At 40.0% G+C, this 26519-nt stretch overlaps 2 protein-coding genes across 7 annotated transcripts in view; one reads left to right on the forward strand and one right to left on the reverse strand.

Annotated features, from left to right (window-relative positions):
* Nucleotides 1–329: 329 nt before the first annotated feature.
* LOC127376793 (testis-expressed protein 49-like) lies at nt 330–24522 on the forward strand. 4 transcript variants are annotated; one of them, XM_051424053.1, is made up of 4 exons: nt 330–472; nt 1515–1679; nt 1838–1961; nt 22160–24522. In XM_051424053.1, exons 1-4 carry the CDS (start codon nt 382–384, stop codon nt 22182–22184), a joined length of 405 nt encoding a protein of 134 aa, XP_051280013.1. In that variant the 5' UTR covers nt 330–381; the 3' UTR covers nt 22185–24522. The 4 variants fall into 4 exon arrangements, with proteins under 4 accessions (XP_051280013.1, XP_051280014.1, XP_051280010.1 ...); XM_051424054.1 differs by having other exon boundaries at nt 22163–24522; XM_051424050.1 differs by lacking the exon at nt 22160–24522 and adding an exon at nt 15541–15597.
* The window catches only part of LOC127376769 (adenylate cyclase type 6-like), a 38409-nt gene continuing 15754 nt past the window's right edge, over nt 3865–26519 (reverse strand). For all 3 annotated transcript variants that reach the window (XM_051423977.1, XM_051423978.1, XM_051423979.1), the window contains exons 4-24: nt 16862–17011; nt 15159–15280; nt 14230–14341; nt 13333–13460; nt 13051–13209; nt 12618–12759; nt 11852–11980; nt 11730–11758; nt 11506–11653; nt 11291–11388; nt 10104–10191; nt 9901–10017; nt 9649–9807; nt 9318–9493; nt 8641–8667; nt 8499–8528; nt 8255–8387; nt 7780–8043; nt 7494–7698; nt 7275–7399; nt 3865–6739 (exon numbers count right to left, since the gene is read on the reverse strand). In XM_051423977.1, the coding sequence (XP_051279937.1) occupies nt 6611–6739; nt 7275–7399; nt 7494–7698; nt 7780–8043; nt 8255–8387; nt 8499–8528; nt 8641–8667; nt 9318–9493; nt 9649–9807; nt 9901–10017; nt 10104–10191; nt 11291–11388; nt 11506–11653; nt 11730–11758; nt 11852–11980; nt 12618–12759; nt 13051–13209; nt 13333–13460; nt 14230–14341; nt 15159–15280; nt 16862–17011 (2670 nt within the window). In that variant the 3' untranslated portion in view covers nt 3865–6610. The remainder of the gene's footprint in view (nt 6740–7274; nt 7400–7493; nt 7699–7779; nt 8044–8254; nt 8388–8498; nt 8529–8640; nt 8668–9317; nt 9494–9648; nt 9808–9900; nt 10018–10103; nt 10192–11290; nt 11389–11505; nt 11654–11729; nt 11759–11851; nt 11981–12617; nt 12760–13050; nt 13210–13332; nt 13461–14229; nt 14342–15158; nt 15281–16861; nt 17012–26519) is intronic.

Genomic DNA, 26519 nt, shown 5'->3' on the forward strand with positions numbered 1-26519 from the left:
TCACAGAACGTTGCTGGGTTACTGCGTTAACCGTTGTAGTAGCAAACTGGTATGTAAAGCTTAAAACAAACACCCAAAAACCTTTTTGTTCTGTTATAAAAAGTTAAATGTGTAATTAAATATGTATCCTATTTGTCCCATCTTTATTTATTTATATATTGTTTGTGTATTTTCTTTTTTGTTGTTGTTTTGTTTGCGCTCCAGTTGAGTTCCAACGTTCGCCCTCGCGAGACACCCTCGAGTGTGGGCGGGGGCTTGTTGCCACGGTTACGCTTAACACAAAACCAAAGTTGTCTGTTTTTCAGGTAAACTTAACAACGTTACAGGTTGTCTCTCTTTCTGTGTCCCCCCCGGGTCGCAAGGTAGACTTTTTCTACATTAATGGCGTTCTTCGGTTTAACACACCTGGGTTATCAAAACCCAATAGGCGATAAAATGATAGTGAATCCCAAAGGAGCGTCTCATCCTCAGGGTAAGATGAGCCGGACTAATAGATTTCTATTAACGTTACTTATAACACCACATGAAATGCTCCAGTAAGTAAAAGTCCTGCATTCAAAACACTGTCAAAGTAAAAGTAAACCTATTACTATCCCTGTCAGAGTTTTGCTATTATATATGTTGGTTTTTGAATTAATATATGTAACTTTACTGTATTCTTTATTTTGGTTCTTTATTTTATTGGCTTGTGTTGTAGATGTTTAAGGTTGGGTAGTTTAATCCACAGCAATGCATCATATTGTATAACAGTGGTTCCCAACCAGGGGGAGCTAGAAAACTTTAAAACTATATACACAGTCTCAGCCTTTTGTAACTTCTTCTGTGAAGAAAAGTAAATGTAAAGTAGAATAAATGTGTCAAACAGAACAATAACCAAACATCAGGGACAAGAAAACACTGGATTTGTCAAAAAAAAAAAAAGAAGAAGCGTAAATCCATAATACAGACAGAGAATTGTATAAAAAGTAGAATATATATATATATAAATAAATATCATCCAAATCACTCATTTTGCACAAACCTCTTGCAGTCACTGAGTTCACTATTTGGGTACAATCTTTATTACAATATGAAATATCCACAAATCATGTCACTTAGCCAGAGGTCATCTAAAAAACATTTATAGTAAGACAATCACGCAACCAGCATACAAGAACAACACATTTAAAAGCCAGACAACCCTCACTCACACTCAAGAGACAAAACAAGTTAAGTCATAAAAGACATCAGATAGTAAAGCTCTGAACTCTAAAAGGGGGAGGACATAATTTAGCTGAATCCATAAACTTTTATGTTATTTCCCTACTATAATATTTCATGCACTTCTGCAACTAGTCCAGTGTAATTACAAACCATTTCACGTTTGGGGTCTTATAGGCCCCTCGATACTGTATAAAACCTGATATATGTTGGCACTTTTATGAAATCTCAAGCAATACACTCCACAGTTTAACTTTAATCTTTTTTTAATGGCCAGTTGTCCATCCATACTATAGTAACATATCTCTTTACAGATACTTCAGCAGGGCTGCCTCCATCTCTTCAAGAACAACAGGGACCCCTCAGATGTACAGACATGTGCAACGTCTACCACCAGCCTCTTCCCTACAGCACTGACATACACCACGGGAGCCAGGAACGATACAAAGAGATGGTCAAAAGGGTGAAAACACCCAGATGTGAGTAGATGTTTAAAAAATTAGACATTAAGGGTCTGATGGACTTCACTGGATCCAAATCACATTGATGTATTCCTGGTGACAAGTCATATACATTAAATTAAGAAGCCGTGACAAGGAATGAAAGTGAGATTGGTGAGAGTCTGTCTCTTCTCCAGCGCCTAACCAGCTGTACAAAATGCCCCTAACGGACAGCCAGCAGTATGGATGGATGATTTCCAAGAGTCCTGAACCGTGGACCCAAGTCAAACATTTTCCCCGAAAGAACAGTGAGATGACAAAGTAGGTAACATTTCCAAATCTCACATTAGATTTTTTTAAAAACACATACAATCCAGATCTCTGTGAGTGTAATCCACTTGTTGCTTTCACAGGTTCGTTAACGAAATGTCAGTGACTGACCGGGAGTTCAGCCTGTTCTGACAGCCCTCTCCATTTCTATTTTTATCCTCCTTCAGTTGTTACACATACACACACCAGAAACAGCATCGGTTTTGATGTGGATTTCTGAGATTAAACTGTTAACAGATGCACTTTTTGAACATTTTTATGTTTCGTTTTGTTGATTCTTACACTAATGATTGTTTTATGGTAGGCTACTTTTTTTTTTTTTACACAATCTATGATTAACTGCCTTTCTAGAACAATACTTTTTAACAGTTTTAGCTCACAACTTTTATAAAGAAGGTCTGGAGGTGTAAATATAAAAAACATATAGGCTGCTTATTGGAAGAAAATCTTAGAGCTTTTTCTCACAAACAAATAATTCAAAACTAAGTAAATTTGATACATCATAAGGTAAAAAAGTCATCATCACTGTAGAGGTCCAGACTTGCAGGTTCAGAGGCACTGCTGGAGTGGTCCATAGAGACAGTGAGACTATACTGCCCTCTAGAGGACATAAAAATAACTACTTCTGAATTTTGGAAGATAATGGTCTTTGTGTGAATAGTTGAGAGTTTATACCGCCACCAGAGGTGAGTTTAGTAACTGGTCCATGTGAAATAGTAGCAGCAGGAAATCAAGAAACATTGAGAGACATAGGAGTCAAAGAAGATCAAGACAATATCAGGCTGGATTTGAACACTAGACCCAACCCCTGAAAAGGCATGAAATGTCGTAGATATTACTTCATGGACTTCATTCAGTACTACAAACGTGTTAGATAAGTGAAAACTGTTTATGAAGGCCATCAGTTGGAACGAGAGCTTATCATACTGGAATCCATGGCCAGCCCTGTTGTGAGTGTTGCAGGTTGACCATGAATGTGTCCAAGGCACCAGTGGTGGACTGAGGCTGTTTGAGCACCAGCACATAGGAAGTTGTGATGCATTTATGGTGAAACAGCTTAGTCAGGGTTATGATAAGCCCCCTAGAGGACACTTCCTCACATTTTCTCCACTGGAAGGGCACCCTAGAAGGGCACTTTGTCATGTTTTAGCTACCATAGGGGCATCCAAGCGGGCAATTTGCTGCTCATCACATAAAGAGTTCATGATCACCTGGAGGCACAAAGTGCTGCAGTGCAGGAAACTAATCAATCCTGAGCTACAGTCACAACTCTTAATATTTACAAGCAAGTATTCTGGGGTCTAAGCATCGCACACAACTCGGAACCAAAGGTGAAATAATTACCTGTAGGAGGCACCATGTGAAACTTCCTGTCACAGAGGTTGTTACTTACCATAACCTGCCTGTAGATGGTGCAGTGTGGCACATGTTCATCAGTGCTACAGGTTGGACTGAGACTGTTGGTTTGGTCGCAGGTGCTTTCCCTCAGTGATAGTGTCCTTGTTTTGGTGGTCCATAACATTGGGTAGTGGTCCCAACACGGTGATGACTCTGCAACAAAAAAAAAACCTGACATATTCCTAACCAGTGTGTTTATTTCACAGAAAATGTCTACTGATGAACAGCAATGCATGTTTTTTTATGTTTCTTACAATTACTGTCATCTACCTTTGAGAATATCTTTGTTTGCAGGCTTATAGTGTCTAAAATACGTAATAGTGGTGCTACAGTGTCTTCAGATACAGTCAGTATTATATCAGCACACACAGAATCTCAATGGATGCTTATAAAACGTACAATAATCTAGATGTGGTTATCAAGTATGACGGGCCACAGGAAGTACTCGTTTTCAGTACATTTAACAACACAAGTAAATATATGAACAGACAAAACAGCCATTGATTTTTTTTTATTTTTTCTTCAAGGGGAAATGTTATTTTTCTCTTTGTCATAGTCCTCAACTCTTCTTGTCCTTCAACTTTGCAAAACACTCCCCTTTTCAACTCCTCCAACTCAGGGAAAAATACAAATAAAACAAAAACAAATACGGAAGGATTCATCAGGCCTGAGCAAAACACTGTTTCAGTAGTACGGGGACAACCTTCCTCCCCTCTCCTGTTCCCCCCAAAACATCCCAAGAGTTAACAATCAACACAAGTCTATGGACAGCCAATAGAAATAGAATACATACAATGCACATTTTTATAAACTCATGTCCATTCTATAAACTCTTTGCTTATATGAATCACTCTTCATTGGTCACAGTTCACTTGATAGTTGGTGATCTTCATTACATTACTGTCCTCTGGTGCTCCCACCACCACCACCACCGCTACGCCCCAAGGCCAAATATCATTGCACAGAAGGGACCAATAGCACAAGGCTGCGTGAGCTGGCTTTGGTACAAACATGATCAACTGTTGGTTGCCGTTGTTGAGTGTGACGGAAGAGCTAAATCAGGGCTGATTCTCCCAATTACAAAAGTTGAAGCTGGAGAAACCAAGATCATTGCAATGATGAGAACGTTTACTGAAAATTATTCTCGACGAGCCCTTATCCATCTCCCTCTCCGTCCAAACATCAGCAGTCCAGACAGGGCAAGCAGGCACAGTTCCTGTTCAGTGTTATTCTGTGATTTGTTTTGTATTAACTTAAGGCAATCAAACTCAGTTATTAGTACTTCCACTTAATGCTTCTATACTGAGGGGGGGGTAAAATAATACAAGAAGGATACGTGTAGGTCTATTAATTCTGCCTTCACATAGTGTAAATACCAGGGTGTCATTTGTTAGTACTGAGAAGTTAATGTGTGGAAGGGAGAGGTCACCTTAAAGCCTGACTGAGATTTACAATACTGCAGTAGTGGCATAAATAAAAAAAAAAGCACAGTGAATCATCTGTATATGTGTGTGTTTACTGCTATGCTTATGTGAGCATACACCACTCGGGCTCTGCTGCAAAAGGCAGCTAATGGTTATTACTTACTATACATGATCACACCTATCGCCAGTTGAAATACTGTATTGTACATCAGGATTGAACAGCAGAATTCATTGGCTGCAGTTGATCAGTTGGTACCAGTGAGCTTGAGCTTTACAACTGGCATTTTACAAGAAAGCGTGCTGGTCTTTGATCCTTTTCATTGGAATGGAATCATCATAATAAGCATAATAATTAATCAGAATCATCATAATAATAATAACAACATTAAGAATATACAAATGATGGATACAGAAGTGATACAAAATACCCTACGTTAAAACAAACAAAAATGAAAACAAGATACCACAATCAGACATGCTTCAAAGCGGTTATGTTTGGCAAGAAAGCAGTTTTGTTGTATCATAAAAACCTCACAGTGAAAATAGTTATGCCCCTTCAGGATTACAAAGCACAGTATTCAGTCAAAATCAATATATATTTCTTTCCTTCATCTATTTCTTCTTCATAGAAGAATCAGGCTGTGTGGTTCCACTGCTTTGAAATCCGAGGTTTCCCCCCTGATGGCTCTGGAACAACTAGCTGATCCAAGTTCCTTCATTTCCATTTGCACTAACGAAAAAAAAAAGAAGGAAAAAAAGCTTCTCTGAAAGGGAAGGAGCAGTCGATGACAATATACTGTTACGGCTGAAACCAGCTGCACACTGGCTGCTCAAGCTCTGAGGAACCAATCTGACATGAAATGAGGATGATCCCACCTGGAGCTACTTCTACTCCTCAGAGAGTGGAGATAAAAATATAAATTTCAGATATCACCTTCTATTAACATCCTTAGTCGTCTTTAGTGATTTTGTTTAGAGGTTGAGGGCAATATCATAATTTAGAGTAAAAGTGATCAGCTCTTTGCTGCCTGAACGACAGACAAAATAAATAAATTTTACATATTTTATGAAAATGAAGCAGCCAGCAGTTGGGCAAAAAAAGACAGAGGGTTCAGGCCTCCTGCCTACAAAACAGAGGCGGTGATCATTGCTGACTTTAGCGAGAACATTTCAAACATGTCTTGCCTTGCTTTTAGTAAATACTTTAGTCTTTGGTCAATATATTCCTCCTCAGTTTATACATATATTCATACACACACAAATATGCATGTACATACACACTTATGAACGTGTAATAAACTGGATATTTGTGCACGTATGTATTCACACTTTTTCATAAAGGACCTTTTGCACAAAACATTGAGATCAAAATAAATAATTAATTCAGAAACAAAAGTATGAGTACCTGTTCATAATTCATGTGAAATAAAAATTACAGAAAAAAACAAAACAAAACACAAAGTAAAATAAAAAGTAGCCTTATGTACAGCGTTAATCTTCTTTTGACACAGGCTAAAAGGCGTTGTTTTAAATAAACAGACTTTGCATCTTTCAAGAAGCCTGAGAGAGAGGCTAGACATGAGAAAAACACTTGTCCTTCAACATGTACGTGGGCCAAAATGGCTGTCAAACGAGAACATTTTCCTCTCATCAAGAACACTTTCCTTTTGAAGTCTTAAAAGTTTTTTTCCTCTTTGCTTGGGATTCAAGTGATGGCGTCTCTAGTTTTTAGCCATTCGCTCGCACTGTGAGTCCTCGCTCAGTGGTGCTGTGTCCTTGCAGTGGGGCTCATCCCGGCATCTGCGGCTGCCATGGCTGCTAACTGTTGGGCGGTCCATCGTTCAGGAAGTAGGTTGTCATTTCCCCTTTACCTTTGACCTTAACCACCCCGCGACACTCCAGCACGTACCCTTTGTTTGCAAGTACTTGGTAGAGGTCTGTAGTCACCTGTGAGCGGAAAAGGGCATATTTATATTATTTATATGAAATATTTAGCCACATAATGCAAAATAATCACAATACAAATCATACATACATATTGATCCATTAAGGTATTCAGTATAAACTAGATGGCCATTTTATTTGGTACACCTGTACAGTCTAATGCAGTCCAATACTTTTTACTTTTATAATGCCACTGGTCATATTAAATTAAATGTTTTAGCACTGAGGTCATAGGGATGGTGTTATACTGAACTGCATTATATTCAGAGGAGTTTCTAATATTGTCCCTTCTCAGTATAATGTACTCCAACACGGCGCCACACTTTAACTATGTATGCTTCAACCAAGCTTTGTAAAGGCAGAACTTCTTGCAGAGCTGTTGTACTGAAATGCTTTACATTGCACAAGTGTACCTAATAAAGTGGCCACTGATAAGTTTTGTTGCTGAAATAATTATTTTAATTCTGAAATGACACAAAACTTTTGACAGCTTGACTTCAAACACGTTGTAACCGGGATAAAATACATGAAAACCCACCTGTATGCGGTCAGGTACACCTGTGCTGTCCATACGACTGGCCACATTGACTGTGTTTCCCCAAATATCATATTGAGGCTTCCGTGCACCAATAACCCCAGCTACCACTGGTCCAATATTCAGACCTGGAAATTAAACACGAAAACATTGCATCAACAAAGCTGCTACTGTTTACCATAAAACATTTGAATCTTGAGCTGTTTTGTAGCTTTCTCTCACCTATCTTCATCTGGAAGTTGTTGAAGGAATGCTCGTTGATGTATTTCATCTGCTCCCTCAGTCTCATGGCGTAGTCGGCCAGTGCGGTAATATGGGAACGGCCCTCCTTGTCATAGGTGGAGTCATTGAGACCGGAGGCAGCCATGTAGGTGGAACCGATGGTCTTGATCTTCTCTAGCTGCCTGAACTTCTCTTCACTGATGATCTGAGAAATGATTTAAATGAGCTGTAAGCAAAGGTCAACTGAGCCCACTGAGCTTTACAAACACGTCTCAACAAAATTTACCTCATCAAAGTCAGCAATGATCTCGTTGAGCAGCCGGAGACACTCCACTCCCTCGTTGTTGGCTTCCAGCTCCACGTAGAATTCAGAGAAATTGCTGATGGAGGCGAACATTACAGCCACACACTCGCAGGACTGGTAGTATAGCTCGTCGTTACGCCGCTCACGCGCCAAGAAGTGAGCAGCTACGTCCTTAGGCAGAATATTATGGAGGAGGCGACGATTGTAGGCTTGCAGTTCCTCCATCTCCTCCTTCTCCTCTGTGGCCTGAAGGTTAGATATATTCAGCTTTTATGAATGCTGTAACATAATGTCTGTGTAGGGTCAACGTGTAGACAAGACTACATATATTCTATTATATCACAGCTCCATCATCTTGTTTATTGATGGATAACGCTGAGGCTTTGCAGAAATGTGAAGAGATTCTGTTTGTAGTTAACATGGTCGGGTGGCGCCCTCTAGTGGACGCTGTGCATACCTGTAATTTCCACAGGAAGTCGAGGCGTGCAGTAGATTCAACCTGCTGGGCGTGCAGGTACAGTGCCAGCACAAAGACTGTGAGGATCACTGGAGTCATGACCCTCAGGGACACTTTGGTCACAACAAATGGGCTGCAAAGTGACAGACACATGGTCTTATTAATGGAAGGCAGAAAAGAGCTCTGAAATCATAAAACAGGAGATTAAAAAAAACTTTGAAAGTAACACTGAATGTAATCTTACCACTGGTTTGTAGTTTCATTGAAACTGGACCTAAAAGTACAAAATAAGATAATAATTCTGGTCAATACAAATAACACAAATAAAAATGATAAAATGAATGCATTAAAAGTGTTTGAATCTTAATATAAATTTAAATTCTTACCATTGAGCACTAGTTTCATTTAAATCACTAAAAAGGAACAACAATTAAAACAATTAGTGAAATATACAAAACTCTGACATTTAACTAAAATAAAATTGTATATTTAAAAGTCACATATGCTTTAATTCTCAGCACAAATAGGGAAAACATCCAAGTAGGGCTGGGTATTGTTTCAAATCAGATACTATGTTCAGACTCAGAGAGAATGAAACAGTTGTGTTGATGCTAAGAACCTGTGTAGGTCTACTCTTTTCCATACAGAAAATTGATAAAGAATCAGTAAGGGAATTGATTAAGAATCGGGCAGAGATGGAGATTTGATAATGGCATTGATATCAATAAAATTTTGATAATTCCTCCATTCTTGTGGACTTTCTGGCTGAAACGACATCCCACACCTCCCTGTACCAGCAGTACCTGCCCAGCACTGAATCCACTACTGCTGCGTCCACTGCATGGTTCGACTCAGATTACTCTTTTTGTCCGTTTTCTATAGTCAAAAGTTGTGGATAGTACCTGGTCCTTTATGGTACTTGAGCATATCATACTGTACTCCTAAATTTTATGTGTGCTCTTAAGTTTTTTAATTTAGGAGCATATGTACTCCTTGGACAAGCCTTGTTGAGGTTCAATACCCAACCCCCAATCTGCGTCAGCATCCAGCCTGTGGCACTTACATGGCATTGGAGGTGACAAAGAGGTCTGCGTTGTCAAATAGTGCTACTTGTGGCCACTCCACCAGCAGCAGGAAGGTGAGCTGGATGAGCAGCATGAGGGCCAGCTTCCCTATGCTGCTGATCTGGAGGAACACTGAGCAGGCCAGCAGCGTCAGCAGCACACTGTAGCTGAAATACTGGCACAAACAGGAGAGCAGCATCACAAAAGAGGTGTTATCAACAATAGATCTCAGAGAAACACAAATGCAAATGTGACATTTTCTTTTTGAAATGGTTCGACCAGTTGCGTAGGGAACACAAACAGTGGAGTGGTGACATACAATGAACTCACCTCAGGAAAGGGGCAGGAGGGGCCTTGGCTAGGACAGATCTCTAGACCCCCTTCAACAGACACATTCAAGCTGCGGATCAAACAGGGCGTCACCAGGGCTGCAGAGGTGTTCAGCTTCTCGGCAACGCATTGTGCCAAGCTCTTGGTGTCACAGGCAAACTGCAGCAAGGCAAAACAGACGCGAGCACGTATTTAACATATACGGTTGGTACATTATATGTATGCGCTGGCTCTTTGTTTGACATCACTTACCATATTAACAAAGGCAGAGATGAAGACGAGGATAATGGTAAATACTCCAACCAGGGTGCTGTTGGTGCGAGACTGGACAATCTTCTTTGAAACAGTCTGCATTGCAGCTGGAAAGAGCTACAAGAGAGGAAGAATACACGATTTACACGTTAAACAGGCGTTAAATGCACGGACAAATATCTGTTTTGGACGAGCTCTGCTACCTTGATGCACGAATATATGGCACAGATGAAAAGGATGTTGGCGAGTATGATGAAGATACTGATATAGATTCCCAGCATCACCGGGGTGCTGCAAAGAAGAAATACAGAAATACAGTTATAAAGAGACACTTAGGGTGCTTTCACAACTAGCCCGTTGGTTTGATTCAGTTCGGCTGTGAAACAAACAACTGGACCAAGACCGCCTTTGAAGAAGGTTTTTGGTCCGCTTCCAGTTGGATTCTTGTGCAGTTTGTTAGTTAAGTGAAAGCAAAGCAGACCAACTACAGGACTGTGTTAGAGCAGATATATGTTTTTAGCATGAAAAGCTAAACTTCTCCATCAAAAGGTGAGCAGGAGTTAAATGAGGGGTGTGTCAAGCTTGTGTCCACACAGTAACTATCCACTTGTAATATTATGGAACAAGACGCCTTTTTTTGTTCTGTTTTTATGAGTACATACAGATATAAGAGGTCCTGTTGCAGTCTGGACTTCTCATAATCGTATATTTATCCGGTAGCTCTTAGACAATAAATAAACTAGGGACGCACAATAATATCGGCACGTCATCCGTATCACCCAATAAAGGCTTAAAATGAAACATCGCCATTGGCAATTTCTTCTGAAATGCCTGTAACCAGGCTAAATGCTTGACCCTGTGTCACCCAGTGTGAGGGTGCGCAAGTAAAAAAATATGTCTTTTAAAGTTTCCGAAACACTACAAATTTAATTACGACAAGTTTTTGAAGAGAAACAGTGAAAAACACCTGTCAGCAGCCTCTTCTCCAGTTCTTAAACAAAGCCATAAAATATGACTGCAACCACACCAGGGCCAAAAGCATCAGTCACACACTGATAGGAGTGTATTTTTCTGGACAACCAGCGGTTTTCTTTGAAGATGTCGGGATTTGGGGCTACGTTGAGCCATGCGCTACAATGATGCCTAGTCGCAGATATTTTTCAGGTGTGGCTAGCTAGTCATTTTTAATATGGGCATATTGGACATCATCAAAAATCCTAAATATCATCCCTAAAAATAAACACACAAGGTGCACAAAATGCAGCAAGGCTTGCTGTCACGCACTGAAATTTGAAAACGCCTTATTTCACTCAGTGAACCAAACTACAGACGTGAAAGCAACCTTAAACAGTGCACACTGGACGATCTACAGTATGTGTGAAGTACTCACTGTGGAAAGATAACAATCTGTATGAATGATATGAAGCAGAATACTAGTAGAGTACAGGCAACGTAGCCTCCAAAACGATCGTCCACCTTCTTGGAATACTGCAGCAGGATGGAGCAAAAGAAGAGAGTCAGATATGAGCAGCAGCTGGTTCCCTCCTCCGTACACATTAGTTATATTTACGTTGAGGAAGCACACATAATAATCGTAGTTTGAACCTTTTTCTCCAAGCTAGAGGTCTGGAAGGTGAGGAGGAACTTCTTCACGTGGTCTTTTCTGAGCTGGTCAATGCTGCGAGCATCAATGGCTCGCCCCAGAAACTCATCCACCTCGTCCTCCGGGTTCATGGCCTCCTGAACGCAGCGGCTGCACAAACATAAAAGGGGTTAAATAAATCCAGCAGTGTGAAACACGTGTGTGAGCATCGAGAGTCAGTACTCACTTGTCTTTACTGGAGGTCTCGTCGATCCCCTGAAGAAGAAAGATACAAAAAACTATGAGTCACAGAGAAGCCGCGTCCCGCCTCTTATCGCCACGAGGGAGCGCGTTTGTGTTGAGTCTCACCATTTGTCTGAAGACTTTGGAGTCTTTGGTCCTGGAGAAGGTTCTGTCAGGGACCCAGCGTGGCATCAGCCCCTCATTAGAGTTGGCTCTCGTCCGCTGCATCTTAGCCATCATCGCCTTCTCCTCCTTCTGCTCGGAGGGAAGAACATGAAAAGCTTGACCAACTGCTCACATACAACACAACACAGCGAACGACAATATAAGTGACTGAATACACTGGAAGAGGTCTTTTTTTTCATTCTGGCTTTGTGTTACGCCCACGAGGGAAGCATACAGGCAGTTCAGGATCTAGAAGATGACTTCATTCACAAATCTGTCCACTCTCATCTGTGGTTCTGCTTCCTTCACAGAGCACAGTTATTCAGCATTCAGTGATTGGGTTTTGGCCCAGTTACGAGGCTCTTTTAGCCCCGATTTGAAAACTTTGATCAATGTTTCAAATTTGTAAAGCTCCATGCTGTTCCGGAAATTAGGTTTGAGTAACTGAATGGAAAACATGAGAATACCAAATACAACTCAGAGAAAAGATAAAGAATGATTAATGTATGTAATATGAGAATTAGATTGTTAAAGTGCATATTTTCTGTATTCAAAACATATTTATTGTATTTATTTTCTCTATTTATTTATGTTTTCATGCCATAACAAACGTTTTATATCCTTACTGAGCTGTGTGTGTGTGTGTGTGTGTGTGTGTGTGTGTGTGTGTGTGTGTGTGTGTGTGTGCTGTGTGTGTGTGTGTGTGTGTGTGTTAGTGTGCACTGACCCGTTTCTGGCTGCAGCCGAGGACCAGGAAGGTCTCGATGCTGTTCTCCTTCAGATACGCATTCCTCTCGCCTCCAAAACCTGGTTCCACCTCATAGTCTCCATTAAGATACTGCAAGGTGGCCTTAGTGATGTGGATCCGCCTACAGAGGCAACAACACAAGAAGTTTCATATAAAACTTATAATAATATATATTTTACAACTTTATTGATAAATGAAGGACTTTTTTTTTGCTTTTTTAAGTATCTTTATATTTACTAATGAATTAGTTTGATGGATAAAAGACTTTATTGGTTCTTTGTAACCATGAGATTCTGCTGACTACCAGTAAATGGCTCTGGTTTTGAAAGCCATCGTACATTGCTGGTTTCTCTAATATGCAAACTGTGAATATGTGTGTGTGTGTGTGTGAAACAGTTGTTATTTCCCTCACCCTGCTTTGCCTCCCGCCTCCATGTGATTGGCCAGCGTGACATCGTTTGACCACACGTCAAACTGCCACTTCCTTAGTCCCAGCACGCCACAGTGCACACGCCCACTGTGAATGCCAACGCGCATGTTAACATTGACCCCCGTCACCTCCCGTACCAGCCTGCAAACACACAACCCATGAGATCAGTGTCTCCTCTGTAGCAGGAGGACAAAACTTTTGCAAAAAAATTCAAACTAACTTCAAAATAAAAACCACACATATGCAAACCCCATTTCTACTCACGAGATGGCCTCGATCATGTCAACACCCATCTCCACACAGCAGTGGGCGTGGTCGGCCCGCGGTTCAGGCAGCCCGGACACACAATAATAACAATCACCCAAAATTTTAATACGCAGACAGTGGTTCTCCTGAGAAAGGGAGACACAGAGAGAGAAAGAGAGAGAGAGGAAAGGGAGGACAACAGATAAAAAGAAAAAAAAATGAGGTTGCCAAGTGTCCAAAAGGTATCTGAGGAGGAAATAAATAAAGGAATAGTTGGACATTTTGGGAAATATTCACTTTCTTGAAGAGAGTTAGACGAGAAGATGTCAAATCTATCAGTTAACCTGGAGCTCGTAATAAAATCAGGACATCGAAAGCTATTTCCCAAAATGTCAAAACTATTCTTTTAAAGTTCCCCTCCACTCAAAAAAACATGATTTTCTTCCTATTATGTTTGAATGATGTATGTGCAGAGTTTGACACTAGAAGGATGTTTTCACATTCATCTGCTGGAAGTGGAAAGTTTCTCTGTGCTCATTGAGAGGATTATTTTTAAGGGGCGGGGCCTACGAGCATGATTTGTGACATCACAAAGAAGTCAAACCTGGTCCAGTATGAAACTTATACAAGTGTGATGTAGAAACTTGAAGCCACCAGTGCACATACACTGAGAATGGACTTAATAGTGAAAACTTTATAAAAGAACATAATTTGCACATTCACAGATTCTGGTATTTTTAATGAGGTACAAGGAGTAGGTGCCCTTTTAAGGATTTTAATGTGCAAAATAAACTTTTTTGCTTTTCAAGCAGACTATTTGTATATATGTCTTAATATGTGTCTGGAGGGGATCTTTAAGGAAACACAACACACGAAGATACAGACAGGAGAAAGGACACACTATGTGCGTCGTACCGATGCCAGCTTGTCGAAACGGGCAAAGAGTTCATTGAGTGTCATGACCAGCTCCTGAGCTGTGCACTGGGAGGCCAGGCTGGTGAAACCCTCGATGTCTGCAAACAGAATACTGAGGAACGAGATCAAGAAAGGGGGAAAGACAGGATGAGACAGAGAGAAAAACACTATTAATCCCCCGACTGTGATCAAGCATCTTCATTTAGGTTTTCAGTGTTTAAGTTTTAGCAAGCTGTGAAACTCGACGATCACGACACATCAGTAGACACTACATATGTTGCTGTATGTTATTATCAGGGCTGCTGACCTTGAGAGAGGCAGGAAGTTTGACCTTAAAGTCTTCTGAAGAAGATCAGTGCCGGTGTAATGTGTGTGTGTGTGTGTGTGTGTGTGTGTGTGTGTGTGTGTGTGTGTATGTGTTTGTGTGTTTGTGTGTGTGTGTGTGTGTGAGGTGCGAGAGAGGAACCGTGTGCAGTGTGTTTGCTCAGTGCTGTAATTGAATGTGTGCTGGAGCTCTCCATCTTTTGGGATTATCTTATCTTGGCTGCTGGTGATTAAGTATTCCCTCACTAGTGTTAATTAGCCTCCACTCTGCCAAACCACTCTACCCTCTTCTGACTGACTGTGAGTGTGTGTGTGTGTGTGTGTGTGTGTGTGTGTGTGTGTGTGTGTGTGTGTGTGTGTGTGTGTGTGTGTGTGTGCACAAATAACTCCCAGGAATAATTAGGGGGAAATGTTTTTTTTTCATTTTATGGAAGTAAACAATAGATCTTTACATGTTTTTTTACGTTTTGAGGATGATACAATATAGTAGATGATATCTCTGGAGGTGTCTCACACATAGAAAACAAGGCTGATTAAATAAGTGAAATCTGAATTCATGGGTAAAACATGAAAATGAAGCAGTGAGGCCAAGAGTCCCGGCTGACCTGACATTGTCATGTTTCTGGATATAGATCTTATGGAACATCATGTCTTCCTTCTTGGCATTGATGTCAGCCTTCATCTCCATGGCAACGTGCCTTGGCAACACTGAAAGCAACAGACGCTCCTGGAAAAAAACACACACACAAAAAAGAAACAAAATGCAGATTGTGTCATTCACAATGTTACTGTTTATGTGTGTTCTTGTTGTTTTAATTAATGTGATAATACATTTTTTAGTTTTAGACGTCTGACGAACAGCTTTGGCCACTTCTCATATCTTCCAGGGGGCCGGTTCAGAAGTTAGGGTTAGGTCTAAGGCATAACAATGTGTCCTATTTTAAGTTCATCAGTTGTTTTGAATGTAAAATTATAATCATTTTGAAGATACACGGCCAGCAAATTGAACATCTAGATCACACAAAAGATGAGACGTCCAATCAACCTACGAAAACCGTCACTTACAGTCTACTTTATAAAATAAGCAGTAAGTAATTATTACTTATCAGTCCCTCTGGGCTTATTTTGTTGATTGTTGTGGCCTAAAATTAGTGATTAGCTTTCCTAAAAAACAATGCAATGCATGTGGTAATGTTTTTAGGAAGAAAGTGAAAATAACGAAAGTAGTTGTTATTGTTTTAGAGTTTAATATCATATATAATAATACCATATAAGGCTCCACAGGCCTGGCCCATGTGTGAGGAAGTTTGTTCATGAAAATGTTACGGGCTGAGAGATTGAAGACCTGCTCCCGGAGATCAACAAAGCAAAGTCTATCATTTTTACCAGTGCCAGCAGTGGAATTAAAGGACCTGCTGAAGCCAAAGAGTGGGAAAAACAATGAGTCCTGTTAACACTGTATCACCTGGGGAACGGTTTGATTTGACTGTGCATAATTCACAGGGATTAGTTGAACTTAATTTGTGGTAAATTGCCATCTCAACTTCCTGGAGGGACAGGTCTGTTTTCTATGAGAGTTAACTGACTGAACTGACCTCATGAAGCAGACATAAACAATTCATACTATATACAGTTTCTTTGTCACCATCATTATAAAAGGAGCACTAGTATCTACGAGAATATTTATGAATATATAATTATATTTGTTCTGGAAATGTTTGGAGAAGTGAGGGTCGTATTACGAATTAATACTTATTCACAACATCAGGTATTCTTTTTAAATGAAGATGGTCTAACAAAGGCTCCTACAGAGTGTGTTGCATTATGGTATTCGTCTGTAGCCGTAATGTTTCTAGGTTAGGTTTATAGCGTTGATCCAGTTTAAACTACGGGAGTTTCTGACGGCTACGTTAATGCGTTTTGCTCCCAGGAAAAAAATTCCTGACGAGTAAAAAAAAAAAAAAACGAGTTGAAAGCGTCTCCTGATGTCTCCTGCTGCAGAAACTGACCAGGGACCGATCATCTGTCCAAAAGCCAAAAATATCACTGAATGTAATGATGAAGAGCACAAAAAAAAATCACTGAAACTGCTTCCAAGAGCCTGACAGGAGAGTGTGTGAGTATGAGACTGATATGAAGAATTAGCTGCATGTGGAAACATACTTGGATATGCTACACTTTTTTCCAAAAACAAGAGTTAGAAAACGGAGGGCGGGGGTCATACATTGTGGCCAATACGGTCCTATACACATACATAAATACATAAATACATGCATACAGGTAAATGTGTGTCTGTGTGCAGGTTTACCTGTTGTTGATTCTCCCTCTGCAGATGTAGTCGGGCCTGGATGTATCCTCTGGTCTCCTGGAAGGCTTGTCTCTGGGAAACCTCAGCGGGGTAGTGGGTACAGATTCCAATGATGTTAGTGCACAGGAAGATCAGGACGTTAGCACTCACCTGGAGAGACGAGAGAGGAGGGAGAAACGCTGGATGATTTGAGCATAAAAAGTAAGCAGGTGTAAAACAGATCACTGATAATCAAACTAGACAAATGATTCATTTTCTCCTGTGCCGAGGTTGTTGTTATTGCTACCGGGACAAAATGGTTTCATGAATCAAAACAGAGAGAAAAAGAAAAGTGCACAGGAAAGTTTAACTTTAAATCTTGGTAAAACTGTGGTTGACTGGTTTCATTGACAGGGGAGAGCAGCTGACAGAGATCGAGACAGACAGAGACAGATAGAGATAGTCCTACAGTACATCTCAAGTGCTTGAGTTTACCGGAAAATCCCTACATAAAAAGACATAAAAACATTAACCGGAGACAGGCTTTTATTGCACTGTTCGTCAGGGTGAAATTATGATCCTAGAGGCATGACTTTCATTCCCCCTATTTACCTCTTTTCTTAAACATTTCTGTTCCCCCTCTCTCTCTCTCTCTCTCTCTCTCTCTACTGTGTGATTCTGGGCTGTCTGAGACCAAAGTTGACAATCGTGAGAGAAACGTGGTTGAAACTTTGGTTAAATCTTCTCCTAGATCACACTGTGAGAGACGGCCACCAACGGCCAAAACCAAAGTGATGGAGGCAAAACAAAGAAGGAGTTAGTGGCACTTTGGTTTATTGTTATGCTGCATTTTCAAAACATAAAAGCGGCACAGATGGATAATGTGAGCTGATGACGTGCCTCTGCTCTCATGTATTTTTATAATTTACACGGTAGCGCTACGATTCACCGCACAGTCGTCACACCTCTGACATAACTCAGATTAATATCATACAGTCTGAGACAGACTGCTACCAAAATTTCATTAGACCCACCTCTCACAGTGTCATATCTAATAAACTAAAAGTCTACAACGCCTTTAAACTAGAGCCCCGATCAGTATTATAGGGCGCTACTGGCCTACCGCAGACATATCGGTTACAAGATTTTCTTATTTAGCAAAGCTGTTTTTACCGCTAGATGATGTTAAGCTATTGTGTTCATTATTTACTTTAAATATTCTTTAATAAAGTTATTTGCTTAAGAAAGCAGCTTTCTAAGAACCTTTGCATAGTCATAACGGTGCAATATCGGTTTATTTTTATTCCGTCTCAAATATTTATTGTATCGGCCGCCATATTGGTAATTGATGAATTTGTCCCCTCTAAAATCTCAAAAAAAAAAAAAAAATATATATATATATATATATATATATATATATATATATATATATATATCAGTCGGGATCAACTTTAAACAAAGTCAACAGGATTAGGAGACAACGTATTCAGAAGATATATTCAATTGTAGATCAGTTAATAAAATGAAAACATGTTTATCCAAATCCAAATATTTGTGTCAAAGCTTTCAATAAATATCAATTATTAATCTCATTCTTTCAAATATTAGTGCTTTGTCATCCACTAATCTACTGAACTCACAATCAGTGTGCAACAGATGGAAGCAAAGAGATGATACATCCCACATTATACACCAAATACTGCAGAGAAAAGACTTTCAGATCTAATTTGAAGCCTTTTGAATCTTTTCTATCTCAAGTATTTATGAGTATTTAGTGAAGCAGAGGGCAGCAGACCAGACTGTGGTTGCACTGGGCGGCTTCCAGGTATGAATGTGTGTGTCTGTGAATGTGTTTGGGGTGTTGCTGCCACAGAGAGGCTTCCTGATACTGAACAAATAATACAGTTGTTTGTTTTATTTAAATCTATACATTGTATTGTATGCATTGTACTGAGTTTATGAGTATGTAGTCGGGATCCTTTACACATTCACAGCTCCTTGGTAGAACAAATACTGCAGGCCAAAGGGGTTCTGTTCATGTTACTATAATACAGCAGCTTCAATTCACATTTAAAATGTTCACCACGAACACAATGAACGACACGTGAATAGCAAGGACAGCTCTGGTTTTGTCTTACACATGAAGCTAAGAGTTGAAGAATTATACCTCAGAAACAAATGTGTCTCAGCCTAAAGCCCTAATACAAGAGGATTTTATTTGTTGTTGACTGGATTCACATATTTTCATGTTAATATAAAAGATCTTTGACACTTTTGTAGAATTCATCAAACTTTTGAGGAAAAGTGTCTTAAGAACAAATTGTTCCTTGTTAAATTCCTCCACAGAGACTTTCCTTTGTTAACTGACATGATACACATCAATTTGTAATGATTCTGATTATATCTATTATATTATATTATATTATTAATATCCATTTCTCTTTCACAGGTTCCTGGATTTAAAGCTGATATATATCACATTTCTTAGATGATAAATACAAATTATTTGTCCTTAAAGTACCTCAAGACTTCAAAATAATCAATATTCTCTGATGTGATTCAGACTTTTACTGTAAATTCTAACTCTTTATCTTTCTATAAATACATATTAAAATTATTCACAGTTGAAGACTTGTTAGGATTTAGATTATTGAGCTCTACCATAGATTTATTTTATATAATGTCTCTACCTATATACCCGTCACTGTATCTGGCATTTATTCTGAAACAGGAGTCATCTGTGTAGCTCAAGATGAATATACAATATTCAGACACGTCTGGTAGCTAATATATTGTAAACAAACTCCTCTTTCTTCTTCTTGGTTGTCCAGAATCTTTTTCAGCATCATCCGAGTTGCTTTGGGTTACTTAAGTTCCTTTCATTGCTAAGCTCCACTGTTCTTCCTCAGAAATTTGTCCGTGCTCGTCCTCGAGTGTTTTGATCACCACGCTTTTTAAAAAAAATTTCACTGGAAAGGTTTTTCAAACGTACAAGAGAAGTCTGTGTGTGTCTTCTAATATGCTTCTGCTCCACTTTGTATCTGACTTCATCTTACTATTAATATAGTGTTTACAGTAGAACAAGAGCAGAGATAATAAATATAGAATACTTGCTTCTTTCTGTCCTAAGTTTACAGGGAAAGTTCGGATAATTTGAAGTTGGGTTGTATCAGGTATTTATCCATTACCTACAATGCACAGCTGAATATAGGTGGAGCATAAAAACTTATTTAAGCCACATGAAAAAACTCAACCCAACTTAAAAGAACAATATCAGTTGAAGTGGACACTATATTAGGAACATCTTCAGAGCTTTACCGTGCTGTCAGACAACCATTACTGCTGTATTCCTATGATTAAATCCCTGGTTCCTTCGTCAAAAAGCCAATGGGACTTTTCAATTGGATTTTTAAGCTCTGTGGTGAACAAGGTCACCACCACTAAATTTCCGACCTGTAATTAAATTGTGTAAATAAGTTAAAAAGTTTGAGTTAGGATGGTTTGTGAATAGACTGAATTTCCCTCGGGATAAATAAAGTATCTATCTATCTAATAAAGAGAGTATAAACCCAACGAGGACTGGTGAGTAGAGTCTATTAATGTCAGCAACATTCTCCATAGCCTCTTTCAGCCACTTGTTAGCAATCGCCTTTTTTAAGACGCATAAAGCCTAAACATTCATAGGTTTGGTATTTACTGACTATTTACTGGGGTATTTAACCACACATGCTTTATTTCAGGCATCTCACCAAAACCCCCACTGACTTCAAGGCGAGCTACCTGGAAGTGTTAAAATGCTAACTCAGTTCCAGTTTAGGACTCAATCCTGAAGCACTCCAAAGAGTTATTGCAGTTTACGGTAGAGAAAACAAATACAGGAAATCACAGATCATGACAGCAACGACGAAAATGTAGCCTCAAAGGAAAGGACTGTTTGGGGCGAGGTAAAATGGTAAAAATGTTCTTAATATAGCGTTTACTTAAACTATTAATGATTTTTTAAACGTGTGTGGGTTTTTTTTATATGGCTAAAATACATTTTACTGCTGTTAACCCGGCTGTCAGCAGTGCATTGCTGTGCTTCCACTTCTCCAAACTGAGGGCATGCTGACCTCCGCCTGCTGCAGGTAACACACTGACTATGGATTAAATACCTCATGCAATACAAAAATACCCAAACTATCCCTTAAAGAGGAATGTGTATGTAAACAGAAGAGCACGAGTGAATGAAAATATATAAAGGTGGAAAGAAGAGCAGACTGTAAAGGTGACCCAAGGTGATATAGTTTATGAGTATCACAGACACAAGAATAGAAACAGATGGGTAATGGACAGATGAGTTAAAAGGAAAGCAAACAGTGTGTGTGTGTGTGTGGGGGGGGGTAAAAAATAGAACAGCGGCATAATGGACAACACAGATAAAATGGAAGACTGACAGATGTTGAGGGTCGGGAAGGAAATGAGTGGTAAGAAGCGGGATGAGAAAGGAAAAAAGACGACGCGAGGATGACAAGAGTAAGAAGAGTATGAGTGAGTGAGCTCTGCAGAAGAGAGAGAGAGAGAGAGCAGGGCAGATATGGGCCACAGTGACATTAGGCAGATGGCTCAGAGCGCTCAGCTCTGTTTACATTACTCTCACTGATCAAGCAAAAAACAGCCACGAGACAAAAGTGAAACCTGCAGCCCGATGTGCGTTTGCAGGTGAACGCCTCCTGTCAGTCTGTACGTGGCGCAGTCTGTGAATGCGTCTTTCTCTCCCTGCATTGCAATTGAGCCTCAGCTCCTGTAAGTATTCATCGTTTGAGATTCAACGTGCGCGTCACACTTCATGTGTCTCTCAGCTCACAGGCTCAAACTAATTGCTTGCTTTTCTCAAGAGGGCAAGGGCTAGTGGGTTTGCAGAGTACACAGTGAGGTCCTGTTGTTTACGCAACAGCACTCCACCTCTTTAGGAAGCTCTGCTTGGCAGCGTTTACCTGCTACCTGTGCACGCTAACACGCTCCCAGTGCAAGGCCACTGCACCTGCTCATGTCCTCTGTGCTCAACAACACACTCATTTGTCTAAACTCTTCACTCATTACCTTACCTCACCAGCCTTTCCTGTGCTGGTTTGGTCCAGCGCCATTATAATCATACCACTACGCATTATAATCTTCATTGCTCACTCCCTATCAGGTAGGGTTCATGGCTGAGTTACCAATATAATTACAGTCTACTAAAAGGGTTATGTTCAGATTGTGAAGACAAAAATAAACCTGGAATTGAACATCACGTCACTGGAAAATCACTTCTTTCTTCTTTTTTTTTTGCCATAAAAGCAGTCGTCATTTCCCCGGAGGGTGACATGATGGAAGCAGCCAGCCAGTCTGTGGAGAGGACCTCTGCCTAATCCCTGGATATCAAAATGGCATTATGTAAGAGCTGCTCTGATCTAGACAGGACAGGCAAAACAGCACTAATACTGCACAACGTAGATTAAAATGTATTTTCGCCACAAAACAGCTTACGGAGGATATGCAGGCTTAATCAATAAATGATCAACACAGCTCTATGGATGCATGGCTGAATACATTACCAAGTCTGTTTCATACCTGAAATACCTCCACAATGAAGTTAAACATCCCTCCAACAATGTACATTTTACTGACGTTTCCTAATGCTGACAAGATCTGACATATTAATCGATTTGATGGAGCATCTGCAGCCGTGAAAATGTAATATCCCCCCCCCTTTTTTTTACAGTGTAAACATAATTTAGCTTCAATAAAGAGCTGGGACAAGCTGACAGAAATATATACTGTCAGATAGTTTGAAATAAGATGATTTTAATAACCCTAAAGCTACTTAAACCTACTAAAAGGGAGTTTTTAACTTGCTATGACACTGTTTCAGTTCGATGCCGATGCCTCTATATGACCTACATACCCACACGAGACCATATAGTCATTCTTAATCCCTGCCAATAGGTCAGATTCAGTCGGATTCCCCTTGAAATCAATGAAATGAGGCCACAGAAACTCTAGCAACAAAATTAAAATTAAAGCTCCTTGCTGCTACTATAAAGGTCCAGTGTGTAACATTTAACAGGATCTATTGGCAGATTTATAGGTAGGTTTTCATTAGTTTATAATCACCTGAAAATAGGAATTGTTATGTTTTTACTTACCTTAGAATGAGCCGTTTTTATCTAAACAAGCCTACATGTTTCTACAGTAGCCCAGAATGGACACACTGGGACCTTTGGTGTTTTTCAGGCCACCGTAGTTTCCCTGACATGCTTGGAAGGTGAGAGGTATTCAGTCGTTTGCAACTTCATGCTAGATGCCACTGAATCTAACACACTGGTCCTTTAAAAGAAAGATTTTGTGAACTGTGGCACTCAATCAATCACTGTGGTTATATGAGTTTGACATATTGTGGGGCTTTAAAGTGTGTGGTTTCAATATTATGAAAGCTATTTATAATAAACAAAATCCACCATCTTATGTAAGTTTTACTTCCTCAAAATCAAGAGATACTTTATTTAGTTCAACCACCATAGTAGTGGATATGTCGTATATCATCCCATCCCGCTTTACCAGGTATAAAGTTAATCATCATCACAATTTTAGTTTAGTGTTTTAGCATGCTAACATTTGCTAATCACCACAAAACGCACAGCTGAGGCTGATGGGAATGTCATTAGATCTGCAGGCATAAACTGGTACGATGGTGCTCACTGAAGTTACTGCAATTCATCCTGAGGGAGACCATGAATGTCTGTACAGCGTTTCATGGCAACGCACCCGATAGTGGAGATATTTCAGTCTGGACCAACTGACCGATCGCATCCCAAGAGAGCATAGTGTAAGTAGGGAATACAGATGTCTAAACAAAGAATAATAGAGAATAATTTCCACCTGCCCGTCCATTGGCAAAGCCTCTGCACCTTCCCTCCCCGTCCAAACACCACTTTACACCTAATGAAACTCCTTTGAAGCTACCGTCTCCAAGTTGGACGAGCAGGCGAGGATGAGAGGGGGCTTAATGGAACATTCAGAAACTTTTATTTATAATTTTTCTCCTCCTTTATGATGGATTCAGCACAGCGGCCATTTACTTTAGCAGGAAGTCTGTGGTCCCGACAGTGCGTCTATAAACATTGACTTTTAAGGCCATCAGGCCCCCTTTCAGACTTGGGATGAGTGTGGTGGGATAGAGAGCACTGTGGGAGAATGTGGACAAACTGAGCAGAATCCTACAAGAACACGAGTGTAATATATCAGGATAAGATTGTTTGAAGAAGATAATATGTTTATATTAATGGATGACATGGCTACTTGTACGTGAAAGAGGTTGCGATGAACCCACGGAGAATTATCACCCGTCATCAACTCTACAGAGCTTTATAACATCTTACAGCTCATTCTTTTGGTTTTATGGTCAACAACTTCACTGGTTTATCAATGTAAACCGGAAAAGAGAAGAGCCTTAAGACTCTTACTTGCCTTATAAACCCACTTTAAGTTAATTTAACCTACATTTTAGATTCTTTTTTGTTTGTTTTGTTCATTTATTTCATCTTTTTTTTCTCTTTTCTGTTAAAGTATGCTGCTTGGATTCATTGTTAGGTATGCTGAGCAACCACTGATGAGGTGTGTTTGTTATTGAAGGAAGTTTGAATAAAGGTTTTCAAAAAGAAGTTATTGTTTTAGTTCACTCACACTCGCTCTCACAGTGTTGTTTTTTACTTGTCCAGCACCAAGCAGCAGGCCGACAAGAGCTGCTGGAGACCAAACAGCTAAAAGAAAGTGCCCAGAAACACGTCTCCGTCTCCGTCTCATGCTGTTGTGTTTCTTTATTGTATTTTATTTTTTGCCTGTTTTGTTTCAGTGTCATTTTGAGTAGAGTAAGGGTGATGCTTTGTTAGGCATTAAGGGTAGGAGCAATAAACATAAGCTTCAGTCTATACCCTTTACTGTGGTTACTTATAATGATTTACTATTACTTAACCTCTCTCTCAACTGTATGGTCAATTTGTTGTTAATTGTTCTGTATAACTGACCCCAAAAATTAAACTGATGTTGCTCCGTAACAGAAAAACAAATTAGTCTGTGCAATGAAGTAACTAAACCATACAAAACAACACAGTCAGCACTCAGAAGCCAATTCCATTTCTAACAAAACAAACTCAGTCTGATGTTTCTATATCGTCCTTCTTCTTTTCTTTTCTCTCAGCGTGTTCACGCGGCACAGCAGTAGGTGACATGCCCCCTCCTTTAATCCCCCCATCCTGCTCTCCGTCCCACTTAACAATACTCAGCCAACACCCGACACTGATCACAGGAAGGTGTGTCTGTGTGTGTGTGTGTGTGTGTGTGTGAATACACAGAAATACACACAATTAACAGGGAAGATCTGAACATTTTGAACAGTATTACTACTCTACCACTTCATTTACTCAGACCCCTCGCAAGACAGTCGACAGTTGCAGTTCAGAGGCTTAAAAAATGAAATGAAAACCGAAGCTGTGGACCAAAAAGCTCTTTCAGGACATGAAATTTACACTTTAAATCCCTTTAGTTCAGCTCTAAGCAAGAAAAAATCAATCAGTTACATTTATCCCTATAGACACACGCTTTGTCTCTTACAGGCCAATCAGTCAGCCAGACAGATAAGATGTTGTTTGCAATGCAATGTGTTATAATGTGTGTGCAGGTATTACATCCACTCTCCTGACTTAATATTGCTGTTAGAGAGCTCATTTTGAAAGCCAGGAGTCATTATACACCTCTTATGCATGGAAGATGGAGATGTGATGATGGTGGTGATTTTATATATAACTCAATGTTGTTGAAAAGTCTCTCTCTCACTCTCTCTTTCTCTCTCTGCGTGTGCTTCTTTCTCAGTCTTGTGAAAGGTTCTGCTTAGTGTTGGCCCGAGACTCACACCCACGGAGACTGTGAATTATCAGAGATGGCAGCGCTGCTTTTCACTTAGCAACTATCACCCACATTCCACAGCCTCCCTCCAAAGACCTTGCAGTCCCCCACCCAGGTTCAGGGAAGGTGCAGGGCCGACAATCCCAGCGTGCCGTGCTCCCAGTACGATCCTGGTTTAGCCCTTCACCAACAAGTTGTTTTCACTATCAATGCATCTGTTTTCTTTTTCATCAGTTAATTGTTAGATCTATGAAATGTCAAGCGTCACATATACAGGAGCCCAAAATGCCAAACCATCACTTCACGGTTCACTGAGCCCTGCCTGTCTTAGTTACTGTTGCTACGCCTGTCAAAGTTTTCACCCTCACGCGGTGCGTTATGCAGATCGCAGTGATAACGGTTGGCAGATTCACCATCAGAATTCTTATAGAAACTGGATCCTCGTTTCTAATCGAATGACAGCTGCCAGCATCAGATGTGATCAGCCGTAGATAGTTAGCTAATTAACCCTGATGTTAGCTGCTACCATCTCCAGCTGGCATTTTAGTTCTCGGTTTTCCAGCAAACTCGTTTTTAAATACGCGTGATGGCGCTAAAAACCTGAGGCTAAAGCTGCATGACTCAGGCTAAAAGTCTGTATCCTCACCAGTCGATGATTCATGTAGAAGACCAGAGTTGGGAGGGTTTCTTTAAAGATTTCATCTGATACAATTACCTCTTAAATAATGTAGTCACTAAACGAATCCTAGTATCACAA

Source organism: Dicentrarchus labrax, unplaced genomic scaffold, assembly GCF_905237075.1.
Source record: "Dicentrarchus labrax unplaced genomic scaffold, dlabrax2021, whole genome shotgun sequence".
Lineage (NCBI taxonomy): Eukaryota > Metazoa > Chordata > Actinopteri > Moronidae > Dicentrarchus > Dicentrarchus labrax.